Here is a 21,597-nt window from a genome sequence, read left to right as displayed (position 1 = left end):
AAGCTTAAAATTATTTAACTAAATTTGCATTTTTCACTGTCTATTGTTAAGATATTTTCTACATAAAACTGTATAACCATTTTTATAATTCTAAATTACTCAGTCGGACCTCTGTTTAACGAAGTCCTTTTATAGCGAATTATTTTGAATCCCCCTTGGAATTACATTTAAAATTCTTTCCATTGAGCGACCATTGTACGCACTGTTCGCATTTCTGGCCTTCAGGCAATTTAGGCAATTAGTGCTGCTGCACGTATTAAGAGAGCTAAAGGGATTACCATTCTACAACTTAGTGGTACATGGTAAAACCAATCTGACCACCTGTCCCACATATGTAGAAATCGCACTGGTCAACAGTGAGCAGATCAAGGAGTATTCCCAATGGTCCACCTTCTACTGCGGTGGTGTCCAAACTTTTCCCCGTACAGGACCCATATTAAAAAAAATTCAAAAAACTTCCATTATCATTAAAAATATATATATATATATATCAGAAAAATTCCAACTAAATCAGAAGAGTTTGGGTGGCATGTACACATCAGAAAACAGCATGCGAAACACCGGTAAATATTAATATTTTTAAAAGTGCATCCCTAGTATGGATGTGTGTGTTACACTACCCACAGAAATATTTAATATATCTGTTCTTGGTTTTAGTATAAAAGAGTTACTTACTTTTTTTCTAATCTTAGGTTAAGAGCTTGAAAATGAACCAGTTCGGCTCTTACTTTATCCAGTTCCTGTGATGATGATACCTGATCAAGCTGGAGCATCAAAATCTGCCTGTAAAGTTTTCCTGAAAAAAAAAAAAAAAAATAAGAGTGCTTGTTTGTTGTTTGTTATTTGGTTTTTAGGAGCATTAGCAGCTAAGGCCATATTGCTCCAGGATATGTGGTGGTCATTCCCTGACCTTTCCGCATCCTCTGTATTTGGTGGTGACGGGCTCGAACCCCGGTCTAATCAAGAAGAGTGTGCTACGCACTGCTGCTCTTTCCCACCTGGCTATGGAGGTGCCTGAATAAAAGTGCAATATTTTAATATTTTTAATAAAGTGTTCTTGAATAAATCAGTAAGTCACTGAAAAGTCTAATAAGAGCAAAGGCAGGTCAAAATGCAAAATGTCAATTATGCTAGCAGCCTTTTTTTTATTAGGGTGTGAAATTTTCAGTGCATTTATACTTTTTTGTTTATAGCAAGTTGTTTATACTGTTTTATCAAGTGGCTCGTATTTATCAATCAATATTGATAATTAGTAATAGCATTAGCAGTGGTATATGATTCAAGAAAGCAAGCTTATACAGCATCAGCCAAAAAAACAAAATCCCATTTCACCTATTCATCCATTCCAATAGTTTGTCTAGTTCTTCTTTGAATTTATTAAAATTATGCACTTCTACAACAACTGACAGAAGACTGTTCCAGCAATCACCCATCCATTGGCTGAAAGCAATTTCCACACATCTATTTTACAACCACCCTTCCTCAATTTGAATTTATGCCCTGTGCATAGTGTGAGCAAAAGAAAGAATCCCATAGGATTAAGTTTTTAAGCCATTAAAAGCTATAAAGTCCTTCAATCAGATCACAATGCAGGTGCCTAGCCTCCAGACACAGCAATTTGAAGAAATCTGAAGCCTTTCTTCATAAGAACATCCCCTCTGTTCCCCTCACCTTCTCTATACCTATTCCAGCAGCTCTACATCCTTCTTAAAACAAGGCTTCCAAACCTGTATCCAGTACTCAAGATTTGGCCTGACCATTGCCTTATACAATGGGATAATCACCTCTTTAATGCTGCTTGCAAAATTTCTGAATATCATTGATAAAACTCCATGAGCCTGTCTGTCTGCATTGCTCAGAGAAATTCATATCAGACTGCACAATTACCTATGGGTCCTTCATTTTCTGCTGCCCTGAGTAGAACCACACAGTTCATATGTTACTCTAGAATTAATGCTACCCATATTCACGTCAATGTTAAACTTCAATTGCTATTTGAAGTCATTTGGAGATTCAAAACTCTTCGTGGACTAAAGTTATTAGTGGAGAAACCCAGGGTTCGGTGCAGGGCCCATTGCTGTTTTGTATATTATCAATGACATTGATGAAGGTATATCAAGCTTAATGTCAAAGTTTGCAGATGATACAAAGGTTAGGAAGGTTGTTAATATATTAGCATTAGCATTAATGCTAATGCTATGGGTCCTTAATTTTCTGCTACCCTGAGTAGAACCATATTAAGAGTAGGAGACCGGCAGAATTACTTAACAAGTACAGGTCACAGTTGAACAAAAGCTGAGAATTAGGGTTGAATTTGAAAGTGTCTGCAATTCTGCCCAGACACGATAGGAGGGAGTATATGATGAGAGCCTTGTCGATCAATTCGGCCCTGGAAAGATTGTGCAAGGCTCAAGGGGTAGAATTTTTTTTCAGCCTGGACTGTACTTGTTAACAGGAGAGATTGCTTCTACAGGGATGGGATACACTTAAATAGAAAGGGTGCAAGAATATTTGCTGATGCTATCGAGGCAGTGTTAGGTGTGTCAGAAAACTGCTAGCTTGGGGGGGGGATACAAGGACTAATAGATTAACAGTAGCCACTGACAGAGGTGAAAGTGATTCTTGCTTCTATTGGAATGAGCAGAAGCCTGGAAAACAAGATGCAGGATATTTCAGAGACTGCTGAGAGCCATTGCGGTACAAGTAAACACATGGGTTGTGTTAGGGTAGCTAAGAATAGAAACAGGTGCAGGTATACCTGCGTGTACACCAATGCTAGGAGTTTAGTAAATAAATTTGATGAATTTGAGGTATTGCTCAAAACATCAAAGGCAGATATTGTTGGGATATCAGAGACGTGGTGTCACACAGATATAAGGGATACAGAACTGGAATTTGGGGAGTACAACGTCTACAGAAAGGATAGACAGGATAGGAAGGGGGGAGGGGTTATGCTATTAGTTAAGAAACACATAAAAACCAAGGAAGTGAAGCCAGTCGACATCGCTGGACAGTGCAGTGTTGAGTCAGTTTGGTGTGACATAAGCATTGGGAGATCAAAATTGAGAGTAGGAGTGTGCTATAGGCCTAATGACTCTGATGAGTATAATAAGAAACTGTACAGGGAAATAGAGTGAACCAGTAAATCAGAGAGTCTTATAATGGGAGATTTTAATTTCCCAGATATTGACTGGAATTTGGGGGCTGGTCACTCACACACTAGCAGGGCTTTTGGGGATTTATTGGATGATTGTTTTCTACATCAGCATCTTCGGGAGGCAACTACAGGGAGTAATACTCTTGATTTGATTATCAGCAGTGATTCTTCATGCATTAAGAATCTGCAGATAAATGAACCACTAGGTGGCAGTGATCACAGTGTGCTGAAGAGGGATTTACTCAAAGAGGTAACCACCATTAGGGGTAAAGGGAAGGGTTACTGCTTTCGTAAAGGCGACTACGATGGACTGAGACAGTATTTAAATTCTATACAGTGGGACCAACTGATGATGTTACCAACAGCAAATTCAAAATGGGAAGCATTCAAAGAACTTATCTTGGAAGCTACTAGGCTTTACATACCAACTAAGAAATATTGTTCAAGGTTTAGGCCAAAAGAGATGTCAGATGAACTAATGAGGCATATGGCAGAGAAGAAAAATGCATGGGATACTTACAAATTAACACATGACACAGAAGCCTATGATAGATACAAGTTGATATGCAACCAAGTTACAAAGGAGGTTAGGCAAGCGAAGGCAGATTACGAGAAATCCTTGGCAAGGGATGCAAAGAAAAACAGCAAAGAGTTCTTTACTTATGTAAACTCTAGAAGGAAGGGGATGAATCAGATTGGTCCACTTGATACTGAAGGGTCAACTGTTGATGATCCTGCTCAGGTAGCTAACAAACTAAATGAATATTTTGCATCAACATTCACACATGAGGAGTTATTCAGCGAGGGGAATGCAAGAGGTGTATTCAACTCTAGCAGTAAGCTACAGAATCTTGAAATAACTGAGAGTAAAGTGGAGGAGAAACTGTTGAAGATAAACACAAGAAAGGCACCCGGGCTGGATGGGATCTATCCAGTTATATTAAAGGAGGCAGAAAAGGAAGTAAGCAAACCCTTAGCCATAATTATGAGAGCTTCCTTGGACTCAGGGGAGGTACCCATAGACTGGAAATGTGCAAATGTGACCCCAATTCACAAAGGAGGATCAAAGGCTGACACAAGTAATTATAGACCTGTGAGCTTAACTTCTGTTCCAGGAAAATTAATGGAGGCACTGGTTAAAGAAGCACTGCAGGATCATTTAGACAAGACTTCAGTTATAGCTCAGACACAGCATGGTTTTGTTAAGGGGAAGTCTTGCCTGACCAATTTGATTGGATACTATGATGCAGTCACAAAAGAACTGGATGCAGGGAATAGCTTTGATATTATATACTTGGATCTTAGAAAGGCTTTTGATACTGTTGCACATGGAAGACTGCTACACAAATTGCAGCAGTGTGACATTGGAGGCAAATTGCTGCTATGGATAAAGGGGTGGTTGAGGGGGAGAAGACAGAGAGTGGTAATCAATGGACACATCTCATCGTGGACTAATGTTATTAGCGGAGTCCCTCAGGGCTCAGTGTTGGGTCCATTATTGTTTTCTGTATTTATAAATGATATTGATGATGGTATATCAAGCTTAATGTCCAAGTTTGCAGACGATACAAAGGTTGGCAGGGTTGTCAAGGACACTACTGACACTATGCTGCTGCAACAGGATCTGGAAAGGTTGAGCAGATGGGCTGAGAGGTGGCAATTGAAGTTTAACATTGACAAATGTAAAGTACTACACATGGGAAACAGCAACCCCAGAGCAACGTATCAACTCTGTGGTACTACACTGACAGTGGTAGAGAATGAAAGGGACTTGGGGGTGGTTGTGCAGGCAGATATGAAGTTCTCTGAGCAGTGCAGACGAGCTGCAAGAGTAGCTCATGGTGTCTTGTCAATGATATACAGGAATTTTTCCGGCAGGGATAAGGAGGTGATTATTCCCTTGTATAAGGCAATGGTCAGGCCACACCTAGAGTACTGTATACAGGTCTGGAGGCCTCAATTCAAGAAGGATGTAAAGCTGCTGGAACGAGTACAGAGAAGGGCAACAAGATTAGCGAATGGAACAAAGGGGTGCTCTTACGAAGAAAGGCTTAAGTTTTACAAATTACAGTGTCTGGAGACTAGGCACCAGCGAGGTGATCTGATAGAGGTGTATAAAGCCTTGAATGGTTTAAGCATGCTCAATGCTGATGGGATTCTTCCTCTAGCTCAGAAAAATCACCTGAGAGGGCATAAATTCAAATTGAGGAAAGACAGATGTAGGGTAGACGTGTGGAAATTTGCCTTTAGCCAGCAAGTGGTTGGTTGGAGGAACAGACTTCCATCCCTTGTAGTGGTGGTTGATAGCCTAAATAAGGTTAAGGCTCAGCTGGACAGGTATTTTGAACGAACAGAGGGGCAAAGTGGAAGTGGGTTTTTTTTTTTTTTTTTTTTGGCTGATGCTGCATAAGCTTGCTTTCTTGCATCAAATGCCTCTACTAATGCTAATGCTATGGGTCCTTCATTTTCTGCTACCCCGAGTAGAACCACACAGTTCATATGTTACTCTAGAATTAATGCTACCCATATTCACGTCAATGTTAAACTTCAATTGCTATTTGAAGTCATTTGGAGATTCAAAACTCTTCGTGGACTAAAGTTATTAGTGGAGTAACCCAGGGTTCGGTGCAGGTCCCATTGCTGTTTTGTATATTTATCAATGACATTGATGAAGGTATATCAAGCTTAATGTCAAAGTTTGCAGATGATACAAAGGTTGGGAAGGTTGTTAATATGCTGCTGCAACAGGATTTGGAATAGTTGGTCAGATGGGTTGAAAAGTGGCAACTGAAGTTGAACATTGAGAAATACACAGTACTACATATGGGTAGCAGTAATCCCAAGAGAAATGTACCAACTGGTACATTTCTCTTGGTCCTGTTGCAGTAGCACACTGTTATTACTGTCATTAACAACACTGCCAACCTTTGTATCATCTGCAAACTTCTACATTAAGCCTGATATACCTTCATCAATATCCTTGATAAATATACAAAACAACACTGGGCCAAACACCGAACCCTGGGGGACACCACTAATAACATTAATCCATGAAGAGCAGTATCCATTGATTACCACCCTCTGTATTCTCCCACTCAACCATCCTTTTATCTATTGTAGCAACTTGTCCTTAATGTCATACTGCTCCAATCTGTGCAGTAGTCTTCCATGTGCAATAGTATCAAAATCTTTACTGAAATCCAAGTATATGATATCAAAATTATTTTTTGCATCCAGTTCCTTTGTGACCATGTCGTCATAGTATCGAGTCAAATTCATCAGACAAGACCCTTAACAAACCCATGCTGTGTCTTAATTATTACTCCTGTCTTCTCTAGATGATTCTGCAATGCTTCTTTAACCAGTGACTCCATTATTTTATCTGGAACAGAAGTGAAACTAACAGGTCTGTAATTACTACTGTCACATTTGTGAATTGGAGATATATTTGCACATCTCCAGTCTGTGGGGACTTTTCCTGAGTCAAAGGATGCTCTCATAATTATGGATAAGGGTTTTCTTACTTCCTTTGCCACCTACTTTAATATAATTGAATAGATCTCATCCACCCCAGGTGCCTTTCTTATGCTTAAATTCAACAATTTCTCCTCCGCTTTGCTCTCAGTTATTACAAAATCATTTATCTAACTGCTACAGTTTGATAAGTTTCTGGCATCCACTTCGCAACAGATTTCCGCTTGTGTGAATGTAGAGGCAAAATACTCATTTAGTTTGGCAGCTATCTGAGAATGATCATCTACAGTCAAACCACCGATATCAAGTGGACCAATCTTATTCATCCCCTTCCTTTTACAGTTTATATAAGTAAAGAAGTCTTTGCTGTTTTTCTTTGCATCCCTTGCCAAAGATTTCTTATAATCTGCCTTCGCTTGCCTAACCTCCTTTGTGACTTGATTACAGCCTAGCTTATATATAACATAGGCTTCTGTGTCACCTGATAATTTATATGCATCCTATGCATTTTTCTTCTCTGTCACGAGTCTCATTAGTTCATCTGACATCCATTTGGGCCTAAACCTAGAAGAGTATTTCTTAGTTGGAATAAAAAGCCTAGTAGCTTCCAAGATTATTTCCTTCAATGCTTCCCATTTAGAATTTTCTGTTGGTAACATCATCAGTTGATCCCACTGTATAGAACTTAAAATTCTCTGAGTCCACTGTAGTCATCTTTATGAAAGCAAAAACCCTTCCCTTTACCCCTGATAGTAGTTACATCTTTAAGTAAACCCGACATCAGTACATTGTGATCACTGCCAACTAGTTGTTTCTTTATCTGTAAATTCTTAATGCATTAATAATCACTGCTGATAATCAGATCAAAAATGTTACTCCCTCTTGTTGCCTCTCTAACTTGCTGCTGTAGAAAACAATCATCCAATAAATCTGCAAAAGCCTTGCTAGCGTGAGTGATCAATCCACAAGTTCCAGTCAATATCTGGGAAGTTAAAATCCCCCATTATAAGACCCTCTGATTTACTGGTCCACTCTATTTCTTATATAATTGTTCATTGCACTAATCAAAGTCATTAGGCTTATAACAAACTCCTACCCTCATTTTTGCTTTCCCAGTGCTTATGTCACACCAAACTGATTCAACATTGCACTGTCCATCTATATCAACTGGATGCACTTCCTTAGACTTTGTGTTTCTTAACTAGTAGTAGTAGTAGTAGTGGCATGTGATGCAAGAAAGCAAGTGTATGAGCTTATGCAGCAGCAGCCAAAAAAAAAAAAAAAAAAAAACACACCATTCCCTCCAAATGCCTGCCCAGTTCCTCCTTAAATTTATTTAACCTATCAACTTTCACAATGACAGATGGAAGTTTTTTCGACCAATTAACCACCCGCTGGCTAAAGGCAAATTTCCGCACATCTATTCTACATCTGTCTTTTCTTAATTTGAATTTATGAATTTATGCCCCCTTAGGTTCGTAATCTGAACAAGTGGAAGGATCCCATCAGAATTCTGTGTGCTCGACCCATTCAAGGCCTTATACACCTCAATCAGATCACTGCGCAGGTGCCTAGTTTCCAGCCACTGCAATTTGCAGAACTTAAGCCTCTCTTGGTAAGAGGATCCCTTCATTCCACTCACCAATCTTGTTGCCCTTATCTGTACATGCTCAAGCAAATCAACATCCTTCCTAAAATTAGGCCTCCAGACCTGTACGCAGTACTCAAGGCGTGGCCTGACCATTGCTTTATACAGAGGGATAATCACCTCCTTTTCCCTGCTAACAAAATTCCTATATATCATTGACAAAACTCCATGACCTACCCTGGCAGCCTGTCTGCATTGCTCAGAAAACTTCATATCTGAGTGCACAATTACTCCCAGGTCTTTTTCATTTTCTACCACCTTAAGTGTAGTACCACACAGTTGGTACGTTTCTCTGGGGTTACTCCTATCCATGTGCAGTACTTTGCATTTGTCAAGGTTAAACTAACAGCATAACCCCTCCTCCCTTCCTATCCTGTCTATCCTTTCTGTACACATTATACTCCCCAAATTCCAATTCTGCATTTCTTATATCTGAGTGACACCATGTCTCTGATATCCCAACGATATCCACCTTTGATTTCTTGACCAGCACTTCAAATTCATCAAATTTATTTACTATACTCCTAGCATTGGTGTACCTGCAAGTATACATGCGCATGTTCTTACACTTAGTTACTCTAACACAGCCCATGTATTTACTTGTTTCATGACTCCCAGCAGTTCCTTAAAGGCTTAATTTCTGCAAATTGCAGGCACCTGCAAGGTGATCTGATTGAGGTGTATAAGGCCTTGAATGGTTTGAGCAAGCTCAATCCTCAATCCTCAATCCTCAATCCTCTTGCTCACATTACGAACCTGCTGGGGCATAAACTGAAATTGAGGAAACATAGTTGTAGAACAGATGTGAGGAAATTTGCCTTTAGCCAGCATATAGTTGCTGGAACAAACTTTAACATATCGTTGTGGAAGTTGATAGCTTAAATAAATTCAAGCAAAAACTGGACAAATTTCGAAGTGAATGGATGGGTGAAATGGGATGGGTTTTTTTTCTATTTTTTTTTTTATTTTTTTTTTTTCGGCTGATACTATATAAGCTTGCTTTCTTGCATTGTATACCTCTGCAAGGTGAGGTAGTAACCTATTCACACAATTAATTAATAATTCTTTGGCTTAAAAGAGACTTTTTTTTTAATAACCAGAAACAGAGATCTCTCTCTCTTTCTCTCTCCATTCCTCTTTCTTTCAATTCTTCTTTAAATCAATTACTAATTTTTTTTGCTCATTACTGAAACCTTATAACATGTGATGTTCTACCCTTGCAGCCTGTCTATGTTGCTGAGAGAAGCTAAAGTTGAATTGCACAATTTCTTCCTCAGTCTTTCTTGATGTCAACTGCCGATGTTTATTACTTTCCAAGTAATAAGATAATCTTGGATTACTCATTACTCAAATGTAAAATTGTTCAAAGTTTACTGCTATTTTTCAAAACAATTTTTCAAACTGCTATTTTTCAAAACAATTATATAATATACCCAGGTCTTGATGAAGCAGCACAATGCCATTAAAAAACAGCAGAAACAACAAGGATCTTCATTAGAGGTCTGCCTCAGCATTCTTTGTCACTTGGCAACTTTATTACAGATTAATTTATACTTCTCATAGTGTTCAGTGTGTCTTGATAATTTACATTTGTCCCATGCATTTTATTTTAAAATACTGATTTAATAAGAGCTTAGTGGTCATTGACTTTGGCATAGGCCCAAAACAATAATGCTTTAAAGGCTAAATGGTTATAAAATAGTTATTAAAATGGTTAAAAGTTACAAAAGACTGCTTGGTTCTAGAACAAGTGTCAGAAATACATGCCACTATAGCAAAGATTCTGAAAAAAGGCTGATAGACCATCTGAAATAAGTAAAAAAATCTAAGAAACAAGATGGGGAAAACTAGTTGTTTGGTTTTTAGGAGCATTAGCAACTAAGGCCATATTGCTCCGGGGATATGCGGTGGTCATTCCCTGACCTTTCCGCATCCTCCGTATTTGGTGGTCACGGGCTCGAACCTCGGTCTAATCAAGAAGCGTGTGCTACGCACTGCTGCTCCTGCTCACCTGGCTACAGAGGCGCCGGGAAAACTGGAGTAGACAGTATCACTACCAGAGGTGATGCAGGTAGACAATGTCCACTTGCTTGGCTTTTAGCACGTTCATAATTAAGAGGTTTGTGGTAAGAAGATCTGTTGTAGTAAACCTACCAGGAATACCATAATGTGTATAATCAAGGTAGGCAAGGAAAAAAAATGTTTAGAGAGGATAGGTAGAATGCACTACTGAAGTACTTTAAGTATGGATGACAAAAAGTTTGGGCAAACGCCTTTCAATGTTTTTGGGTTGTGACATCTTAGAAGAGAAAACAGTTTATAGCTTTCCTATGTATCTCAAAAAACTTTTGAAGAAATATAGAGAATTCTTCCACTTAGCAATAAAAATCAGATAAGTGGTAAATCCACTATACTGTAAAGGAGTCTTTAAAGTAGCAATTTATAAGTATTTAAGTATTTATAAATTTTCATTTAAACCTTTTTGATGAATAACATGGTGTAGAAATATGCAATGCAAAGTATGTAGTGGCATATGGATAATTAGTTATGCATACATGCCTAAGTAATTATCCATAAAATATTTCTACAGTTCAAAGGGAAAAAATATCATTTGATTTGAGTCAGCAGAACTAAAATAAACATGAAAATGTATCAAATTCCTTGATATTCAGTATAATTTTAAATTAATTAAATCTTTTAAAAAGTCACCAAGGTTTTTTTTTTTTAACACTTACCAATTAACATTTTTGCATCACTTTGCTCTTGTACTGTCAAGAGCTCTGCCTTCATTAATTCTATTTCTTTTTGTTTTACAATTTCTGCAGATTTCATATATTCCACCTGATGACATGCAATATCTGCAATTTCTTTCAGCTGTGATATCTCTTGTTGTAAAACGAGCTGTGATTCCTCTAGTTTTGCAACTCTTTGTTTTTCTGCTTCATGTATTTCATGTGTCACACAGTCTAATAAAGAAAAATAATGTTAACTTTTTTTTCTTTTTTTTTTTTTTTTTGCTTTTTTATTAGTTCAATTTATAAGCAGTACTACTAATAATAAAGGCAATATGGAACCACGCTTACTTAGAATCAGTATTAGAATCTAAAGTTTGCAGATAAAAAGGCTGGCAGGGTGGTTAATGACAGGAATCAATGCATACTACTATAGCAAGGCCTAGATAATTAGGCAGCTGGACTGAAAAGTAGCAATTTAAATTTAACACGGTAAATGCTGTTGTTGTTGTTGTTGTTGCTGTTGTTATTCGGTTTAACGACACAAGGGCTACTAAGGCCAAATTGTGTCTGTTCATCGTTAATTCACAAAAAGCATATTGTAAGAGAGGTTAAATTATATGCTTCTGTACAAGCCAATATGTTTTAGATATAATAAAAGTTCTTCAATATTTGTTTCACTTCCTAAGAAATGAGATAAATCAGGTGATATATTTAATGTGGAGAGAGACTGAAATGTGTTTGACCGGATCGTTGAATGTAAGGGACAATCAACCAGAAAATGACAGACTGTAAGTTGCATCTGACAGAATGAGCACTGAGGTGGGTTTTCTCCCAATAATAGAAAGAGATGAGTATGGTGAGTGTATCCAATTCTGAGTCTTGCCAGTACCACTTCCTCTCGTCTATTTCGTTGGAAGCCAGAGAGCTACAGCATTGGATCTTCTTTTATCTGGTAAAGTTTATTGTTGGTGTCACTTTTCCAGGTCTGTGACCATTTATCATAGCACGCTTTGTGTACGACAGACTTATAGTCAACCTGAGGATGTTGTGAGAGAGCGGGTTGAGGATGTTTAGCGGCAAAGTCAGCAATTTCATTTCCTGGAATGCCTGAATGGCCAGGGAGGGATCCAGAAAAAACCGATTGACTTATTGGACACACTGCAAGTGAATAGCTGGGAATGAATCTGTTTCAATGTAGGATGAGAAGAGGAGAAATTCTTCCTTATGGCAGAGACAGCAATAAGAGAATCTGTGTAAATTATGGCAGATGAGATGGAAAGCTCAATAATCTTACTAAGCGCTAACTTAATGGCATGTAATTCAGCTGTGAAGATGCTGCAAGCAAGCGATAGTGTGGCTGAATTTGTACATAATGAAAAAACTGCCACAGCACCTACCATACTCTCAGTTTTGGAACCATCTGTATAAATTTTACAGGCATGGTTGTTCACAGTAACATGAGCTGAATGTAACTGTCTGTATTGCAGGGAGGTATAATGTTTTATCCCCACTGGAGGAAGAGTATATCTTGAGAAACAGACATGTCCTCCAAGGAGCAACAGGTGTAGTTGTGTCTTGGAAAATTTCATTTAAATTGACATTCCAAGTCTGAACAAGCTATTTGATCCTGAGCGAGGCAGGTCTATTTTCATTTGGCTTGCTCTCATAGAAGGATTCCCAATGAGTATTATATATATACTCCCAACTTGGGTGCGATGGTAGACTCTGTATCTTAGCAGCGTAGTGGAGCAGTAGTGTTTTTCTACACAGGTGTAATGGTAATGGGGGATCATGTGTTCAATATATATAGACTTTGGATCAGAGAAGTCTTGAAAGCTCTCGTGCAGTCCTCAGGGCACTGTGATGGATCATATTTAGCCATTTTAAAGTAATGCTCCTGGCAGAATCATAACTGGACAACCATATTCTAGCCATGAACAGATTAAACTTCTATAAAGATGCAGAAAAGTATACCGATCAGCTCCCCATGGCATAGATGAGACCGATCGAAGTATATTCAAATGCTTTATACAAGAATTTCTGAAATATGTGATGTGTGCTTGGAAAAATAGTTTCTGGTCTAATAGTAGTCCAAGAAATTTAATGGTATTAACAAGCAGGATTGGAGTATTGTTTATTTGTAGTTCAGGTTTGGGATGGAGAGCTCATTTCTTGCAAACGTGAGTGACAGTGCATTTCTTTTCTGATAGTCGGTGGCCATTCTGTGAAGTCCAGGATTCTATTTTGGTTATGGCAAGTTGGAGCTGCCGTTCGATGGTATTCATACTTTGAGACTGACAGGAAATGGTAAGGTAATCTGCATACATATAAATTTGAACTGTTTTTGGGATATCTTGGATTGAAAACAGTGTTGTACTAAGTACTGATCCCTGTGAGACTGCCTCTTCCTGAATGTGAGATGCAGAGAGTATGTTTTTATATTGGACCTGAAAAGAACGTAATTTCAGGAAATTTTGAATTATTTCCAGCAAATGGCCCCTAAGCCCTAGATGGTAAAGATCCATAATAATACCATGACGCCACATAGTATCAAATGCCTTTTCAAGATCTAAATTGACGGATATGAGATAGCAACTCCTCCACGTGCAGATGATTCTGAGTTCCCATCTTGTCTGTAAGTGGTATAACTTGAAAATTTTGGCAAAACTTGGGGTGACAAGAATGTTTCCTGTAAGCATACACCTATGGAATTGAATTGAGCTATTAAATCTCTTACATCATCAGAATGACTGCTTAGTCCTCTGCAATTACATTGTATGATGTTATGCATTATTTAGGTTTACCTGAGGATGATTTATCTGATTGTTTTTTGTACATGTGACATTTTTTCTGGTCCTTTTTTTGAGAATGTGGGTTGTCCAATATCCACGGTGTCATCTGCATTGAGTTCTAGAATGGGCTCCTCATTATCTAGCAGTTCATCTACATCCATACTGTTGGTGGGAGATTCCATTTTTTTGGAGACTGATTCAGATTTTAATTGTTCTTTTTCAACTGGGACCGATGGGGTATGATTACGAATGCTGATTGGAGTATTTGTTGCTTCGCTAGTTTTTTTTTGGAGGATTATCTTTTTTAGAGGTTGAAATATTTAAGCCAATTTGCTAGAGATATGTTAGGCAGAACTGATACATCCGTTTGAGCTGCAGTAGAAACAAAGTTTCGAGTGCGAGCTGCATAAGAACGACCACTAGGCATGATCGACATAACTTGTCTACGTGCCTCAGGAAACATGACTATTTTCCAACTTTGTATTTTTGAATTTTCTTTCCTGTTATCCATAGCTCACAAGTTTTGGAAAAGGCTGGATGGCTTCCTTTGCAGTTTGGACAAACAGGGGTTTTGACTGAGCAATCCGCTTGGGTGTGATCTTTAGAGCCACAGATGGGACATATGGCTTCCCCTTGACAAGCCTGCTGGGAATGACTGTATTTCTGACATTTAAAGCAACGAACAGGATTCGGGATGTATGATCGAATCTGATAGTTTAAATAACCAGCTTTAATAGAGGATAGTAAGTCTGGAGTGCCAAATGTCAGAATGATGGATCTTGCTGGAGTGAGATTTCCATCTTTTTTCATCATGATCCGTTTTACATTTATTACTTTCTGACTGCTGAGTTCTTGGAGTAGTTCTTCTTTGGAGACTGTAATTAGGTCCCACTTGCTAATGACACCTTTTGATGAATTTAGTGTTTCGTGGAGAGTAACTAATAATATCAACTCACCAAATGTTGTTTTTAACAACGGCTCAGAATGTTTTGAGGTGGCTGTTTCTATCAGAAGATCTCCAGATTGCAGTCTTTTAACCATTTTTGGTGATATAGCAAGACTCCAAGATTTTCTGAATTAAGAATGGTGATAACTTACCTACAGGTTACCTACAGATGAGGAATGGATCACCAGGAAGTCTGGAAAATCATCATGACATTCTGCTTCTCTTCACAGTCTTTTAGGTTGACTTGAGTCATGGTCAGTGTTAGAAGCTTCCACTCTTGAGCTCAAAGGCTCTGAGGTTGGATAATGATTTTTATCCATGATGGTTCCTTTTGGCCCTAAGGGTTTGCCTTTATCACACAGGTTACTGGACCCACCACGGGGAGGCAGGAGCAGTGCCTTTGGTGGCCAAGCATAGAGTTAGTTAGTAAGTTAGTACAACTAGCTAAATTAAAGAAAAAGGTACTTGCCTTCTTCTGGGCTCTCTTCTTAGTACTTTTAAGTAAGTAGAGCTACTTAACAGAAAATTTTAATACTACGAGGAAAAACCAAGGAAAACTCTGTTGCTGGCTGGGAGGAAAAATGCTTTATAAACACACAAGGATCGCTTGGCCACGGAAATGCTTGGCACCCAGGGCTCATGGTAAATGCAAGGTACTGCATATGGGTAGCAGTAGTAAATCCAGAATAACATACCAATTAAGTGTTACCAGACCCAAGGTAGTAGAGAATGAAAGAGACTTGGGGTAATTGTACAACCTGACACAAAGTTCTTTGAGCAGTGCAGATAGGCTGCTAGAACATGGGGTTTTGTCAATGATATACAGAAACTTCCAGCAGGAACAAGGATGGTGATTAACCCATTGCATACACTACATACAGGTCTGAAGCCTCATTTTAAGAAACATGTGAATCTTTTAGAATGGGTGTAAGGAGGAACAACCTGATTATTCAAGAACACAAAGGTACTTTTGCCACAAAAGACTTCAGTTCTGTAAATTTATCCACTTGGAAACTTGGCACTTGCAAGGAAACCTGACACTGAAGTGCTCAAGGCTTTAAATGGATTGAGTAAACATCTCAGACAAATACACACTTGGGGCATAAACATAAATTGAAATAGAACAGCTGTGCAAAAATTAGCTTTTTTCCCCCAGAGAATAATTGATTGTTAGCGCAATCATCATCTGGTGAAGTTGGTAAATAAATTTAAGGAAGAAGAATTAGACATATTATTAGAGAGGATGGACAGATGAGGTGGGTTTTTTGCTGATGCTATATAAGCTTGTTTCCTTACATCATTGTGATTAGCCCAGTGGTTACGACACTGGACCACCAATATCATGGACCTGGGTTTGAATCACACCATTTAAATTGCAGAAGACAAAAAAAATCAAGTAAGCCGCTTCATTGGACCTACCACCCCCAAGATCAAAGTGATGGCTGAGGCAGAGAGTGGTGCCATCTGGTGTTGCTCCCATAACTACCACCCACCACTGGATGTCAAACGCAAACAGGTCCACCTCCATTGCTAGATGAAGATGAGTTGTAGTTGAACTACATCGAGTGTAGCACAGGATAGTCACTCGCATTCAGGCCTTGGGCAGAGGGTTTGGCCTGAAAAATCAGAGACAGTCTCTGATGTGGCTGTGGAGCAAGTGGCACTGTCTCCCGTATGGCCACCACAACTGAAGGGCAGGACCATCCAGCCCAATCAACTGGAAGTGCTTCCTCCGCAACTCTACTAGTGACCACACAGGAGGGAAGAAAAATCCAATGCATGCAGTAAAGCATCAAAATGAATACATTAATCATGCAAGCATACTATGAAGTAATAAGACAGACATGACAATGAGACAGACATGACTTTAGCCAGCGGGTGGTTAATTGCTGGAACAAACTTCCATCTGACATTGTGGAAGTTGATAGGTTAATTAAATTTAAGGAGCAACTGGACAAAAATTTTGAGAGAATGGTTGTGTGAATTTTTTTTTTTTTTTTTGGCTGATGCTGCATAAGCTCATACGCTTGCTTTCTTGCATCACATGCCACTACTACTATTACTACTACAATGTACAGGACAAACCTACATGCAAAGTGGTTGGAATGATTTCCAACTTTTTAGGTCACCAAACAGTGAATAGCTGACCAGAGATGGATCATTGTCAAGAAGAACCTAATAGCTCTAGCAATCTTGGAAAAAAAATCAAGCAGGATGTGAGCACCTAACTACAAACAATAACGAATATGGACATAACAGAATCATAACTGGAGATGAACAGCAAGAACCATAACTGCAGATGAACAGCAAGAAGAAGAATTAAAACCACAGCAGCCAAAGTGCAAACAGACAAGATCATGATATCCAGAGTAGAAGAAGAGTGGAGAGAGCCCTAGCAGAATTCAAGGGAATGGCACCCACAAAGACTCACCCATACCAAAGCAGAGACACCAACAGAATCCTTTGGCAAGTCACAGACCATTTCATGAATAATACCAGATTATCTCAACAACAACAAAGTAATACTAGACACCATCCGCACCGCCATTCACTGTGCTGGTGTGGCAGCCACTAGGATGAATGGAAAGGAAGCCAGACACCAACATAACACAAGGAATCACCAGCCTGGGAAAGAAGGCTACAGCAGAAGATACAAGAGATAAGAGTGAAGATAGACCAACTGACCAAACACCAACAGGGTAGCAGAAGCAAGAAGCTTATCAGAAAAGTGAAGACCATCCTCAAGAAAGACAACATCCACATCATACCCAAGACCTATAATCAGAGAATCGAAGAATACTTGACACCTTCAAACAGAAACTCCTGGAACCCCAGCAAGAGACTTCACCATTACAGGGAGAGTGCCCAGAGGAAAACTGACAACGGGATATTTGATAAAACTGCCTTCTACAGGAAAATCGGACAAGAGGAGAAGGAAGGCAATAGACCCCCCCAACGAGAAGGCACTTGCGGAATTCTGCAGAAACCTGTGGAGCAGCAACGTTAGTCATAACAGCCATGTGCCCTGGATAGAACTAGAAAGGAAGAAAACCAAGAACATACAAGAGGATAGAATGGGAGATTTGGGAGGAAGAAAAACAACAGTTGATCAGGAAGTCTCACAACTGGTGAACCCCAGAAATAGATAATATCCACAACTACTGGTACAAGAAATTCAACTGAGCAGTTCACCCAGATAATAGGGCACCATGACACAATCCCAGAGTCTCTGACTCAAGGAATCAACTAATTTCTTGAGTCAGAGCCTCTGAGGGCTAAGGACAAAGACACCATGAACCAGCAAAGTACAGACCGATCACCTGTCTCTCAACAATGTACAAGATACCGACCAGATGCATAACTAAGAAGATATTAAACCATTTGGAGAGGCAGAACATCGTAGCCAAGCAGCAGAAGGGATGCAAGCAGAGGATGCAAGGAGAAATTGACCACTGATGCTACAGCTATGGAGCAAGCCTACAAGAAGCACCGCAACCTGTACATGGCTTACAATGACTACCACAAGGCCTTCAACTCCATGCCCCATAGCTGGCTGAAAGAGACATTGAAGACCTACAAAATCAATGCAACCCTGACACACTTCCTAAAAGCAACCATGGAAAAATGGATAACTACCATCAAGTTCGAGAACATCATGACCAGACAGATACCTATCAGAAGAGCAATCATCTAGGAAGATGTCCTGAGACCACCATGGTTCTGTCTAGCACTCAACTCACTGTCCACCAAGCTCAATAAGAGCAAGTACAGGTATACCTTAAAAGAAGGGAGGAAAAACCTGTACTCTCAATATCAAGTTGTTGATTGCTGGAAGAAGTTGCCCTCACAGGTAGTTAAGGCTGACAGTTTGAAAAAATTCAAAGGTCAGCTGGATACTTACTTACTTGTGTGAGGAGGGAAACATATAATTTGTTTGTTTATATGTTTGAATTTATATGTTTCAAACAAATTATATGTTTGAAAACATATAATTTGTTTTCTTATCTACAGTAAAAGTGCGAAAATCTGGATGCCAGAAATCCGGACCACCCGAGAATCCAGACTTTTCGAAAACGCACAAACTTTTTAAATTAAGTTATTAAACATTTTAAGTTATATCTCATATTGTGAATACCTTCACAACGAGTTGCCATGATATTGCACTACTTCGAATAAGTAACGCTTCACCTGGGGAGAAGACTAATGTTACTTATTCTCAGATGGATACCACCACCCATCTGAGAATAAGTAACATTAGTCTTCTCCCCAGGTGAAGCGTTACTTATTCGAAGTAGTGCAATATCATGGCAACTCGTTAAGGTATTCACTACTTCGTCACACTACAATTTGTATAATGATATTGCACTACTTCGAATAAGTAGCGCTTCACCTGGGGAGAAGAATAATGTTACTTATTCTCAGATGGATACCACCACCCATCTGAGAATAAGTAACATTAGTCTTCTCCCCAGGTGAAGTGTTACTTATTCAAAGTAGTGCAATATCATGGCAACTCGTTGTGAAGGTATTCACAATATGAGATATAACTTAAAACGATGCCGCTTTGCTAATATTCTGTTCATTCAGATTTGGCTATGTATTATTGATGCTTCTGCACTATACTTATACATAGTCTAGACTTTTCCATAGCTTGAGGCTTACGCCCTAAATGCTTTATAGTCTAAATACATCATACACCATCAGGCATCTCTCATATTGTGGAGTTATACTTCATAACTGTTTTGCCATCATTGCATCACTCGGGTACCTACCTACCCACCCACCGAAGAAGGGCCAAATAGCCCTGAAACGGTGCCGCTAGGGGGAGCTTGATGATGTCCGGAGTTTCCAAGAATAGGTAACAACAGCCTTCTCCACTGGGGAAGCGTTGCCTATTCGAGGAGTTTATGAGTTTTTGAGTGGTGTGAGTTGAAGGAGTTATTGTCCCTTTCATTCTTCTACACCGTTTCTTTTCCTCTTGCACTCCTACTATAACTTTCCCTCTACTTTTTGCTTTTCTAAGTCTAATAGGGACAAGTGGATATTCGAGTAGATATTCACATACATACATACATACATAAATAGCCCTGAAACGGCACCAGGGGGAGCCTGATGATGTCCGCAGTTTCCAAGAATAGGTAACAACAGCCTTCTCCACTGGGGAAGCATTGCCTATTCGAGGAGTTTGAGTTTTTGAGTGGTGTGAGTTGAAGGAGTTACTGTCCCTTTCATTCTTCTACACCGTTTGTTTTCCTCTTCCACTCCTACTATTACTTTCCCTCTACCTTTTTGCTTTTCTAAGTCTAATAGGGACAAGTGGAAGTTGAGTTATTATCCCACACATATACAAAATAGCCCTGAAATGATGCCGTCTGGGTGGTGGTATCCATCTGAGAATAAGTAACATTAGTCTTCTCCTCAGGTGAAGCGTTACTTATTCGAAGTAGTGCAATATCGTGGCAACTCGTTGTGAAGGTATTCACAATATGAGATATAACTTAAAACGATGCCGCTTTGCAATATTCTGTTCATTCAGATTTGGCTATGTATTATTGATGCTTCCACACTATACTTATTCATAGCCTGTAACTCTTTTAAGAGTGTGGTGAAAGTTATGGCCGAACGTGATGTTTGCACATCTACAATCTGATCGAAAAGAAGATTTTGAAGGATTTCACATAAAGCTGAAGGCATCTGAAGTGAAAGAACTGGCTGAAACTGTTAAATTATGTACAGAAGACAACCCTCGATGCAAACTTAATGCTGATGACATAGAAGAGTGGATACGCATTGAAGATGATGTTAAAGTTGCAACGACTTTCACTAATCAAGAAATTATTCAAAGCATTATAACTCCTGATAAGATAGAATAGAATTATTCAGAAGAATCTGGTGAAGAAAACAACAAAGTTGAAGGAGAAAAGATATCTTGGACTACTGCAGAAAAGTCCATTGAAACAGTTATTAAATTTATGGAACAGAACCATAGCTTCAGTCTTCAGGACATCATGCATGTGCCCATGGTGCATAATAATTTTATCACAAAGAACTTACAAAGTTCTAAACAAGATGATAAAAGAAAAAAGTATTTAAAGAAAGCAATAGAAGCATCAAGCAGTGCAGCAGATAGAGTAAAAGCTGCAAATGTTCTATCTACAAGCAGTGCAACAGAAATCGTGGAAAAGAACAAATAAATATTTTTTGTTTTTCGAACTTTGTATTTTATATGAAAATACTTCATTAATAAACTAAATTTATATAAAATATATATCTTCTGCTTTCATTTATATACTGTATTTTTCTTTTACATTGTTCGTTTTTAAACACGATTTCAAGCATTACATGCTCTGTTTTTTTGTTTTTTTTTTTGTGGTGAAAATTATGTTTACATCTTTGTCAGGTATTGTCTATTTTTCTTTAAAACTGCTCATTTCAATAAATGAAGCATGCTTTGTTTGCTAATGAATAAACTGTCAAAATTTACCTGGTCATCTTTTCTTTATTCCATCTTAAATTTGAATTTTAAAAGAAGTACTGCCTGAGAATCCAGAAAATCTGGATCAACCCAGTCCCCAAGCAGTCTGGACTTTTACTGTACTTGGTTGTTTTTTTTTTGGTTTTTTTTGCCAGTGCAGAAAAAAGCCTGTGGCTTCCTTGCACTATATGGCAAATACTATTACTATTACCTGATGTACACAGATAAAAATGAACTCTGTGCTGCAACCTAGAATCAACTCCAATAGCTACTCCGGATTACTGAAGAGTTCAGCACTGACATCAGGATGCAATGTGGCCTAGACAAATAAAAGACCTACAGATTGCATCAAGGATATCCAGTCAAATAA

At 38.7% G+C, this 21,597-nt stretch overlaps 1 protein-coding gene across 1 annotated transcript in view; it reads right to left on the bottom strand.

The window, feature by feature from the left end:
- The window catches only part of LOC150080437 (centrosomal protein of 290 kDa-like), a 386,964-nt gene that overhangs the window by 281,105 nt on the left and 84,262 nt on the right, over window positions 1-21,597 (bottom strand). Inside the window, 2 exon segments of the mRNA XM_090380692.1 lie at window positions 676-796; window positions 11,015-11,245. Of these exon segments, the coding sequence (XP_090236818.1) occupies window positions 676-796; window positions 11,015-11,245 (352 nt within the window).

The sequence above is a fragment of the Mastigoproctus giganteus genome, chromosome 9 (genome assembly GCF_048544385.1).
Source record: "Mastigoproctus giganteus isolate SK-2022 chromosome 9, ASM4854438v1, whole genome shotgun sequence".
Classification (NCBI taxonomy): domain Eukaryota; kingdom Metazoa; phylum Arthropoda; class Arachnida; order Uropygi; family Thelyphonidae; genus Mastigoproctus; species Mastigoproctus giganteus.
This window is presented reverse-complemented; position numbering and strand designations above follow the sequence as displayed.